At 28.6% G+C, this 13,099-nt stretch overlaps 1 protein-coding gene across 1 annotated transcript; it reads right to left on the minus strand.

Moving 5' to 3' along the window:
- Positions 1–420: 420 nt before the first annotated feature.
- LOC107451507 (uncharacterized) lies at positions 421–12,679 on the minus strand. Its single transcript, XM_016067628.3, has 2 exons — positions 12,541–12,679; positions 421–779 (listed from the first exon to the last, which is right to left on the minus strand). Exons 1-2 carry the CDS (start codon positions 12,556–12,558, stop codon positions 450–452), a joined length of 348 nt encoding a protein of 115 aa, XP_015923114.1. The 5' UTR covers positions 12,559–12,679; the 3' UTR covers positions 421–449.
- Positions 12,680–13,099: the final 420 nt, after the last annotated feature.

Below are 13,099 nucleotides of genomic sequence, written 5' to 3' on the forward strand. Positions count from 1 at the left end.
GAGCTTTAAATAACGCCGTTAACTCCCAATAAAACACGCTTTATATTACTATTGGTATAGACAATGAATTTCAAAAAATTTGGAATCACTTAAAGAGATGTTCAGTATAAAAATGGACAACTATTTTAGAAAGTTGCGGGGCGAAGCTTCTTAACAGTTTCGTTTGATTGTTTATGTTTGCCTCATAAGTAAGGTGAACTTCGAAGCAAAGTTCAACCAGGTCTATTACGTAACAATCTCAGCTTTATTTTTATTTGAGAAAGGGATAAACTTCTTCGTAGGCTTTAGAGCTGATTTTTGTTTATATTCAGAGAAAAAAAAAAGAGGCCTTTATGATCGGTTAGCAGTTAAATTAGCTACGTCACAAAATGAAAATGTTACTAGTTACCCATTGCTTTTGATGTTCAGTATAAAAAGGACTATATTTTACATGCAATTTTATTTGATGTTCAGTATAAAAATGGCAAGTTTAATTCTCGTACATGTAATCCAAGTGGGTGCAACATTGGACCAGCTATGTGTGGTACAACTTTTTTAAAATCTTTCTTTTTGATTGCAGAAAATTCATAAAAGTATTTGGTTTCAGGTTTTGGTTTAAATCGTGATACAGAATCTCTATTGCTATCAGATGTTTCATATTTTTCATGGATGTCTCCAATTTTTAGTTTCTTGTCAACTTTGCCTTTTTGAACGGATCCGAACATAACAATTGTTTCCTGTGTTGATGATTCCATTGCAAAGGAATAAACAAACACAACAAAGAGGACACCTAACGTCACCTGAAAATATTTTAAAAGTATTCAAAGAATTGACAAACATAATTCTAAAAAATGTGACAAAGAACATTTACAGGACTTTTTAGTAGGGTAAGTCTAAGATAGATAGCCATAACTTTTTTCAAATCGAAATAAAAGTACTAAGAATAGAAATGTTATTATGACAAACATAATTCTGAAAAATTATATGTTGTTTAATTCTGAAAAATGGGACAGAGAACATTTGCGGGACTTTTTAGAAGGGTAAGTCTAAGATACATGGCCATAGTGTTTTTCAAATCGAAATAAAAGTACTAAGAATAGAAATGATTATGCATGGTTTACATATTTTGAGCAAAAAATAATGGAATATTGAGAACAAAACATGAAAAAGTTAATTGAAATTAAACTAACAAGTGACCATCTCTCCTTGATGTCGAGGTGAGATGACCATCTGATACGGTAAAGGAAAACTAAAGTAATGAAAATAGCAAATTACATACAGTTAACAAAAAAAAAGCTTAGAATAGGCTGTAAGGAATGAATTTTATATTGGAAAATAAGTAAAAAGAATCTAATAAACAAAATCTAATGTATCAATTTAATCAATCACTTTCGAAACACTACATTTTTGACAAATATTTTCAAGGTTTGTGCATATTTTTTGGCGCCGTTGCATGAATGTCTCATCCAGTCCTCGTTTTTAATTGTGGTATTCTTCATAACAAATAAACTGATATTTCTGAGTGTGTGGAATCGGATAATATGTCAGATCTGTAGATGAAAGGTTCCTAAGGTGGTCTCAAGAGGTGGCGTCAAGTTTAAATCCGGCCACTTTGCCTTTCAGCAACTCTTGTATGTAGATACTATTCTTCAATTTTATTTCCCATTGACAAAATGGGTGTTGTTTTGGGTTTGATGGCGTGCGCACCTTATTTCGACGTAATCACACTTTTCAACTGTGTTCAAGAGTAATAGTAAACTGAGCGTTGCTATAGCGACCTCTGCTGTTTGATAATTTTTTTAGAATTCTTTTTTTTTTGCTGAAATTATTTTTAGATTTTAACTGAGGAAGATTGGAACATCGTCCTTTTCAATGAATGGAAAGGATCTCTTTAATCTTCTAGTTGCGATCCTTGTAGAAGGGGTTCTTTTACAAAACAATTCCGTCGGGAAAAAAATACATTAGTTTTCATATACCATTCATTATTAACATAACGTCCCTGGCCAAATTATTAGACGCACTATAAGATTCTATGTAAAATCTTAATTACCAGGTCATACTATACAGCTTTATTGTTTTGACGCGACTGAAACCGGTTTGCACTTATTTACGTTAGTGTATCAAATGGTTAAATGAGACGATATATATAATATAAATTCGACTATAGGATAATTTAGACGATATATTATATAAATATAGAATATTTATTGTATCAAGCATATTTATTATAGAATATTTATTATATTGCCTTAAATTAGTATATTATAATAATTAGATCAAATTATTAGACGCACTATAGTTTTTTAATAATTACATGATTTGCACAAGTTTATACGCAATTTTATATTTAAATATGCATGTAACGGGTTTTTATATACTTCCTATTTGTATTTATTTTTAACGTATTGCATTGCAATCAAAGTAAATTATAGTACAACTGTATAGTCTAAATTTACATAATGCGTCTAATAATCTGTAGATTAGAAATAAGGCACTCCAACAAGTGTATCGAATTTCATTGAGTAGTTGAAGACGTGTGTAGAAAAGTTGCCATGGATGTTGAAAGAACGACCTTCAAAAAAGTGACTAGAAATGAATAAAAGGAAGGACAACCAAACAGGAGCAATCTAGATTATACAACTAATTGTTTTGAAATATTTCATTCAGATAAAAGTCGAGATGAAAAGAATATTTTATTGGAAACCTTAGATTTCCCCCCAACAATAATCCTTTTTTCAAAGTTATTTTTTTTATTCTAAACTTTTGATCATTAGCTTTCTAAAACTATTTTAGTTGAGAATCTCAATTTAGAAAGTATAATTTATGATTATTTTATTCATTTATTTAATTCTTGCAATTACATTAGATGAGGTGAAAAATTAAGTTTGATTTGATGAGTTTTCATCAGAAAAGTTCTTAAAAATAAGATTTAAGGAATAGGGGTTTAAAAGCGCGTGAGTCGTACAATACTTTCAGAACTGTGTCACACAGCACCAAAATAATATCTCTTTTGTCATATTATAAGTTATTTTAGCCGAAACTGCATCAATAATAAAACAAAATTTTTTTCTTAAAACAAAGTTCATAAATCTTGTATTTTCTTTTTAATGTGTCAAATTTACTGCATAGTTTTGATACAATGCAAAGAAAATGAAAATAGATACATTTGGCATAAAAATAGTATAAAACAATGTTATCTTTCATACATACTAGTATAAATATTTAATATTAACCATTCAGTTATAAGGAAATGAAATGTTTTAAAACACATTGTAATGAAATATGTAAAAAAAAAGAAGAAATAAAAAAGAAACGTATTTAAGAAAAGTAAAAACTTCATTTAAATTAAATATTTAAAAGATGATATTACGTATGAAATAGATTTTATTGAATAATAAGAATATTAAAAAAAATTTCCCAAATTTTAAAAAAATTTCCATTTATACTTAAAACGAATCAGATTATAAATTTCGAGTTTAAAACAAGTTAAAGTTGTTTGCTGCTATGAAACGAAACTATTTCGATATTAAAATATTGTGAGAGCCGTCTCTGTTTTGGTTTAGAAACGTGAAATCACGAAGATATTTGCTGAAAATTGTACAAGGATTTACATGGAAGAAAAGAATTTCTGATTAGTTCGAAAATTATAAACTCCTAACCTATGCGTGTCTCTCTGCAGGCCGTAAGAATACAACTTCAAAGTTTAAGTTAAATGCTCTAGAAGGACCATTTTTATTCATGAACTAAACACAAACTTTTTTTTTTATTAAATTTCAATTTTCGTTAAGTACCTTTATTTAGAACCTCGATTTAACGAAGTAGCTAAATTCCGATCATAAGTTCGTTATATGGAAAATTCGTTAAATAGAAAATCACCTTTTGAAATACTTAAACAACACAAGACAGGTTTTAATTCATAAACACTAGACATAATTAAAATAGCAATTGGTACACCTTTATCTTTTAAACTAGTATCTACTATTTGTTTTATAAGTCTTAGCCATAAAACAAATCTGCACGAAAACTTACACTATCATACTACGTACATATTCAAATTAAAAAAAAAAAAGAAAACTAAATTTATGTATAAAATTATAGCTGCATTTATTATAAAAGTAATTTTAAACATACATTCTTAAATTTAATTGCTACTGATAAAATCTGTTCATTTTGTCTTTCGTTTCAAATGCAAACAGGAAGGGATTTTACTGCTTTCTCTAAAAGTTAGGTGGCTTCGAAAATCAATTCCAGGTCATTTCCCCCATAAAACGCTTTAAGATGTTCGAAATGTTCTGAAATATTTTGGGAAATAGGAAAAGTGGATCGCAAAGAAAAGTTCGTTAAATAGAAAATTCACTTCGTTATTTGGAAGTTATGAAGTATCGAAATTTTTATTTTACGAAGGAATTTCCAAAATGTTCCTCGAAAAATATGGCAAAATGGAGAAATTCGAGGAAATGGAAGTTCGTTAAATAAAAGTCAGTAAGTACTGTTATTGCGATTTTTTTTTCCTCTATACATTAAGTTTTGTGGTGCAAAACCTATGACTTAGAAATTTGAAATGATGAAGACATATAAAAAATGTTCAAAGAGTTTGTTTCAACAAAAAACGAAACGAATTTGTAGAATCAGACGCAAGTACAAAGTTAAAATTTGATGTGCTGAAAAGTTCATTTTCATTTATGAAATTAATGCGCTTTTTTTTTCTTCAAAATTTCAATTTGTTTGAATATTGTTGCAACTTTAAGTTCGTTTCCCTCGAATTTTATGATAATTTTTCTTTTTTGCTTTAAATAATGACTGCATAGTTGAAGAAAAACTTATTTATCTGATGTCAACAAAAAAAGTCAATACATAAAATAAAATAATATGAGAAAAAGATATTCTAACATTAGTATCGAAATTTTTAAAAATATGAAATTCTCAAGAAAAATAAAAAATCATCTTTATATATACTATCCCAGGCTAAATTATTAGACTCCCTAGGAATTCTACGTAAAATCTTAATTATCAGATGATACTTTATTGTTTTTATACGACTGTTTGCTCTTGTTTACCTATTTCTATTAATTGGTTGTAAAGCAATGCGTTAAAAATAAGGAAAGTACATAAAAAATCTCTCCAATAACAACCCTTTACGCTTATATTTAAATATAAAAGTATTGCCTATAAACTCGTGTAATTATTAAAGTGCTTCTAATAATTTGGTCCAATTTTTATAATATAATACCTGATATAATAAATATTCTATATTTATGTAATATATCATCTAATTTAACCAATTAATACACTAACGTAAACAAGTTCAAACCTGTTTCAGTCGTGTGCAAATCTTTTCAATCTCGTAAAAACAATAAAGCTGTATAGTATTACATGATAATTAAGATTTTGCATAAAATCTTTAGTGCACCTAATAATTTGGCCAGGGACTGTATATTTAATAAGTAAAATTACTCTTATTTCTCAAGGGCGGCGCCAGTAGGGGGTCAGGGGGGGGGGNTTATCTGATGTCAACAAAAAAAGTCAATACATAAAATAAAATAATATGAGAAAAAGAGATTCTAACATTAGTATCGAAATTTTTAAAAATATGAAATTCTCAAGAAAAATAAAAAATCATCTTTATATATACTATCCCAGGTATATATGGTATTTTATAGTATATATCTTTATATATACTATAAAATCTTAATTATCAGGTGATACTTTATTGTTTTTATACGACTGTTTACTCTTGTTTACCTATTTCTATTAATTGGTTGTAAAGCAATGCGTTAAAAATAAGGAAAGTACATAAAAAATCTCTCCAATAACAACCCTTTACGCTTATATTTAAATATAAAAGTATTGCCTATAAACTCGTGTAATTATTAAAGTGCTTCTAATAATTTGGTCCAATTATTATAATATAATACCTGATATAATAAATATTCTATATTTATATAATATATCATCTAATTTAACCAATTAATACACTAACGTAAACAAGTTCAAACCTGTTTCAGTCGTGTAAAAACAATAAAGCTGTATAGTATTACATGATAATTAAGATTTTGCATAAAATCTTTAGTACATCTAATAATTTGGCCAGGGACTGTATATTTAACAAGTAAAATTACTCTTATTTCTTCTTGTTGCCTCAAGAATTCCGTTAAAGAATTTTTTTCAAGAATAACTGAATATTTTGTTACGATTAACGTATCAACCAAATGTTCATTAACAAATGATTATTTTTTTTTGTAAAAAAAATATTTACTTATAAGAATAATAAAAATCGGAAATGATGGAAAGGCAAGAACGGGAGCGTCTTAAATAATTAAAATACGAAAACACTTTTGTTAGTATCGGAAAATCTTACAAAGAATCCTTAAAACTAATTTGAAACTATTTGATTCTAGCTGCTAGCTACAATCATAATCAAAAATTTAAAAAAAAATGTTTTATAGAAATTATTGAGTTCGAATTGTAACAAATTTAAAAAAAAAATATTTATCAGTTTCTTTACGATAGTCCTTACATAAAAGTAATAATTATAAAAGTGTTTCCTTAAACAGGGTGCTTAGCTAATTCTTTTGACAAAAAAATAAGAACTTTTTAAGCACTATATACATTAACAAAATGCAAAATAATTTTCAAAGACTTTCATGATCTTGATAAAATAACTAGCAAAGAATTCTTTTCTTGATTATAAAAAATGATGGAGAGATTTTTCAGTTCCGATTTCAGAGGGTGGAAAATGAAGCTTGAAATTGTGAATGCAGCGCATGAGAGTGCAATAATCTCACCGAACCCAGCTCACTATACGCACATGCGGACTCGCAAGTATTTCACCAAACATGTAAAATGATTGGCTCTTTCATACGCTATGTACCGACGCTGAAATAGATTGTGAAAACGTTGAATAGAACATTGTGAAAAGCACGCTTTTGCATAATACGTGGCGTAAATTGACATGGTAAAGAAAAAAAATCTCATTTTCGAAAAGGGAAAATTAAGCTCTGTTTAAAAACACCCAATGAAAAAAGCACCTTTAAGCATTTTTTAAAAACTCTACGCACCATGTTAAATTAATTTTAAGCTATCGAAAATATTTGAAGACCTTCATACTTTTAAATTTAAAAAAATAACTGTAGAAGGTTTTGGGTATCAAAAAATTTATAACTTTAAAAAGGAATCGAAAAATTATTGGGGGCGTGTACCGCCTGATGCCTATAGTCTGAAAATGCGAGGCTGTTTGGCTGATATTCAGACTGCTGCCAAACGAATTATTAAATAAGAGTTCCAATAACATGATCATGATGAAAGTAAGTTGTCATTGGCTGTTCATTTCACGCCACAGTTTTCACTGAACCGCATTGATAAGATGCATAATAGAAAAGACTACACACGTTGGCGAGATTGGCAATCATCTTAAAAAAATTTTAATGCTCGCTAACAGCTGTAATGGCGTCAGTGACAGACAATCAGCCAGAGACAGTATGCGCATGCGTGGAACTGCAACACTACCGCTGCGATGGCAGAATACACCAAATCGATGCTCACTATCCCGACGCGTATTGTGTGATTTCGGGAGTGAAATTTCCTGATTCCGCTCTATCCCATGGGTTTGTCATAATTTCCATTAAAGCATTCCATCCAAACTTAGAATTGCAGTCAAACCCCGGTTTAACGAATCCCTATTTACCGAATTTTATAAAGTTAATGAAGTAGTTTTATAGGAAACAATGAATAGCGACACAGAAGATAATGAATCTCCAGTGAAAACTGTTACTTTTTCTGATGCTTTGGAAACAATGAAAACTAACCTAATGCTCTAAATGAAGGAGTATTTTCTTCTGCCGTTGAAAAAGAACTTTTTAAAGTATGAAATCAAGGAAATAAGCAAACCTTACTCACGAAATGCTTTAAAATTTCAAATTAATTAGCGCGTAAACATTCGAATCATTCAATCTGAATAAAAAGTGCAAGATTTCTATTTATTTTGTGTATTTGCTTATTAGAGTTGTTCGCATATTCCGTAAGGTTAGTAATTTGTTTTTTTAAATTTTGCCCCCGATATTACGAATTATCCCCGATTTAACGAATAGTATTTTCAGTCCCTATGAATTCGTTAAATCGGGGTCCGACTGTAGTTTAAAACATTATAATTGACAACAGAGAAAAGTAAAAAATAAATAATACTAATAAATATTATATTTTGTAAATACACTGCCAAGCGAATCATGAAAATTATGATTTTTAAAAACTTAGTTATAAGTATTTCTTCAATGCTTTTAATAAGTAAGTAAGAAATGTCCCATGAGTTGTCTGGATCGAATTTTAGGGACGAATAAAGCATCGTTCTGATTCTGCTGGTATAGTTCGTTCACCAGGAGTTGGCACTTGGCTCCACTTCCTCGGACGCAGAGTTCATTTCAGCGCGGGAATAAGAAGAGAAAGATCTCCGTGATTGAAATTGAGACAACCCTTAATGCGAGCCAAACACAACACTGACTTCTTTTTCACTCACTTACTTCGCTTTATCATCTGCTATTATACCTTCAGTTTCTCTAGCTACTTAAATATATTTTAAATTTAAAAACTGCTGTTTTCCCAGCAAAATATCTCAAAAAGGACAAACTATTCACTCAAAAGAGAGAACTATCATGAAAAATGGCGCGAAATATCATCAAATTTATGAAATATTTAATGTTCAAAAAATGCAGATGAAGTTTGCGAAATAAATATTTTTGCCATACGATCGCCAAATAGCAACCTTGTTCATAACCTTCTCCTAAAAATAGCGAAATAGTATCGCCGCATACCACGTGATGTAGGCAGAGCCTGGTGAACGAGCTATCCAATCAACCTTTGAGTCTCTAAAAGGCTCCTTTTCCATTATAATTTGCGGGAGAGAACTATGTTGTTCAACTGCCCTATTACAATAGCATCCTCTGTGTATCTTCCAATGAGGTGAACCGGATTACACAATGCTGACGTGAAATATCCTCAGGATCATGGGTCCTTTGCCTAAGGGAGGTTCTCGTGGTCTTCCTCTCCAAGTAACGCAAATGCGGGTTAGTTCCATCTTCAAAAAGTTCTCCACGAAGGCAACATTTCTCCCAATACTTGATCCAGGAGTTTCCTTGTCTTCTGGATTGGGTTCAAAATGACAAGGCTGCGGAGTTGAATATTAGAAGTCATTAAACCCTAAAATTGGGTCAGCAGTTCAACGACTGTTATAAAATAAATTAAAAAAGTTCCATCCTCTAATACATTTCTTTTCCCTAATTTCAGATTCACTTTGTTGCGCTTTAAAAGCACTTTTGTGATTGCACATGATTAAGCTACACTCTATCTCTTAAATGTTTAAAATTATTTTGATCATCAATGAAAGACATTTTAAATAAGAAAATTCTGAATTTCGATCGAGCAGAATTGAGGTCCCACAGATATCGGTGTGGGATCAGGATTACATTCCCTATATGAGGTTTATTTAACATGTTTCCATCGAGGACTACGCAGACCACGTAGATAACTAATAAAATTGTAAGTATGACAAACTCAAGAAAATAATCTTAATTATTTAGAATTTTTTATTATTATTTTTAAAAGCTTCAGTGGCTAAAAAAAGCTTATTCAAGCTCTACTTTTAACATATATTTAAACAAATATTTCGTTGGAAAATAATAAAATTTCTTAAAAAACTCAAGAAACTGATATTTCTTTATTTTAGTCTTGAAGATTCCATTATTATATGGAGAGTGTTGTAGTGTTAGAAATTTTTTTCAAGGTACGCAGGACTCGAAGATTGAATAGAAAAGGGTGTACGCAAGAGAAATTTAAAATAAATCATGTTTTGTTTTCCATCCAATATAGAGAATAAATTCTGAAAAAAAATCTTATAATTGTTCTAGAAATTTTTGCATATCTAGTACGTAACATGTTCCTCAATAGCCTCCCTAAATTATATACTTTGTGTACCCTTGGGAGACTCATTAAGGTTTACCTGAGCAATAGAAATCTAATCAATCACTACAGAGGAAAGTGGAGTTGAAGATACCGAAAAACATTTCATTGTCTAAAGAAAGAGATAGGAGTTGAACTATGAATATTGAAAATACAGTTAAGTTTTCTTCATGCAATCAATCATGCATGTTGAATTGTAATATATATATATGCGGGAGTGTGTAAACGTGAATGGCCAAAATCAAGAGAATGTCGACTTTCACCGATGAATGTCAACAATTACATATTTGGTTTGGGGAATGTCCGAAATATTTGTTATATCCAATTTGATATTAATTTATTCGTTGATGTTATTATGCTTATTCGATATTTCAATAATTGCTGAGAATAGATTAGGAGAAACATCAGTGTTCGAAATACCGGCTATATGAATACTGAGCAGTGGCACCTTAAAAAAACATTGATGCGGGGCTTACCGGGCAGTGGCACTTAACTAGACCTAGTATATATTTCGGCCATTTACCAAAGCGGCTATGTGATTGTCAACATTCACCGGTGGAAGTCAACAACCACCAACTTCAGTCATTCACAGTAACATATATATATCTATCTATATTACACATACATTAAGGGTGGACATTATGGAACACCTAATGTATATTTTTTCTCACATTCATTTACAACATCAACAGTGTTTTTTGAGGCTCTTTAAAACTACAGTTTAAGTGCTTTTTCATTAAGGTAAAGCTATAATGAGATAAATAGCGCAAAGATTTTAAAAGTTATAACATGTTTCTAAAAATTTACCAATTTCGAAAATTATTAAAATGACTAAATAATTTCTTGGAAATTTTTATAAACCTTAATGTTTAATTTTTGAGATTTTAAGTGATAAACGCTTTTCGAGGTGCCACAACTGGCATGTCTCAAGATTGTCTTAACAGTCATGCTTCGTAATCTTTTAACCTGTTATAAAAATTAACTTCAGAGAAATTAATGTTTTCTCCATTAATGCTTGAATATTATCATTTCATTAAATAAGTGTTACACGTGCAGAAAATAAATGAATAAGTAAATAAATAAATGAAAAAAATAAAATAAACAAAAATTTGGTCCGATATGGCTAGTTTGAATTATTTCTGGCAAAGAAAAATATTGATATTTCATATATACCTTATTTATTTTAAGGTATAGTATAAGACATCTTGTTTATTAAAATTGTTTAAAAATGACTCAATTTAAAATATTATAAATAAAATGAAACGGTACACTGTGGTTTCCAGCAGGAAATTATGACTGACATAAGAAAAAAAATAGTCTTTGTAACAATTTATTTGCATTAACTAAAAAAAGAAAGATATCCAATTAAAAATGCACGTTTTTTAAGAAATTTTTTTTCAATATTTCTGAAATTCCGATTATTTCAGCCTTCTGAATATTTCTGCCTTTTTAAATGTTTCATTTACTTTTTATGTTCTTCTTATTTTACTTCTAAAAATAATAAGTTAACGAATTTTATACTACCATTGCATCATTAAATATTTCAGCTTTTTTAAGTGTTTCATTTATTTTTTACGTCTCTCTTACATCTCTTTTATGAAGTGAAGAGTTAATGAATTTTAAATTTCTATTGCATCATTAAATATTTCAGCTTTTTTAAATATTTCATTTACTTCGGATTCTTTACTTATTTTATTTTTTAAAATAGAGAGTTGAGGAATATCATTACACTATGTAATGTTACTTAATTACATTTCATTAATATTATTATGCATTATTGTTATTTAAGATAAAATTAAATTTATAGCAGTTGTTTAATTACCATAATTTTATACCCTTAAAAGCTCTTCTAATTAAAATTTAATATTTAATCGTAATAAATTCATCATTAAAGTACATTAATAAATGAAAGCAGTGCAATGAATTTTTTTAAAAGATTTCTACAAAATTATATTTTATTTGTCAAGTTAGAAGACAAATAGTAAAAGTTACTTTTTCAAACATAATATATGTAAAATCTTGCCAAGATGTAAATAATTAAGTACACTAAGTTTCGGAAAACTGTCACAAACTCGATATTATTTGAAAAAACAACTGTTTGAAGCATAAAGAAAAATTTTAAAAAATATAATAGATAAGTAAAACTGTTTCATAATTCTAATTAATTGAAATTATACCCAAAAGTTTTTAAAAAATTTTCAACACATTTTCGAAAGGCGCCGTATATTTTTTCTGGTTTGGAAACGGTGTTTAAATTGAAACATTTTTATAAAATGAAATTCGTATCCCTCTATAAAACATTTATAAATTTTCGTTTTAAATTAAAGATTTAATCTTAATTTTCTATAAACAATTTTTGTTATTAGAAGCTTAAGTGGCTAAAAAAAGCTTATTTAAGCGATACTTTTTACCAATAATTTAAATAAATATTTCTGTGGAAAATAATCAAATTTCTTAAAACAAAAATATTCAAATCATATTATTATTTTAAGCATTTTGATTAAAAAGCAAATAAAAGAAAAGTTTTAACACTTTATTTTCAAATCATCTAAAACAATCGTAATCTATATTTAATGAAGTCGTTGATGCGCACTAAAATTGGATATTACTTACTTGCAAAGACATCATCATTCTTGAGCAACTGGCAAATCAACTCATTTTTACTTTATACTCCTAAATGACCTTCAATCGAAGGACGATTTAGGAAAATATTTTGATCAAACTTCTATTTTTTGTTTAAAATGTGAAGCACTCAATTCTATCAAAACAATGAATTTTTGAAGAAAACAATTATATTTGCAAATTTTAGTTTTAATTTTTCACGAAACAATGATTATTTCAGAACCTTTTCATTTACAAGCATTATGGCTTTCTTTCGTGGGACAGGCATCTCTTTGGGGGAAAATAACCCGAAATTGAATTTTTTTCCCTTCAAAATTACGTGTTTTCGTGCCGAACTATTTTTATTTATAATTGTAAAAAAAAATATGAAGATATTCTTTTGATTTTTATAATAATGTTGGTAGTTAAATGTTCGACTCCTACTACTCATTTGAAATTTCCAGCCAATTCCAAAAAAGCAATAAAATTATTATTTATTAATTTTTAATAACATATGATATATTTCTTTTCTTTATGTTCGGTTAAAGTGAAAGGTACTTTATTTAAAATT

The sequence above is a fragment of the Parasteatoda tepidariorum genome, chromosome X1 (assembly GCF_043381705.1).
Source record: "Parasteatoda tepidariorum isolate YZ-2023 chromosome X1, CAS_Ptep_4.0, whole genome shotgun sequence".
Classification (NCBI taxonomy): domain Eukaryota; kingdom Metazoa; phylum Arthropoda; class Arachnida; order Araneae; family Theridiidae; genus Parasteatoda; species Parasteatoda tepidariorum.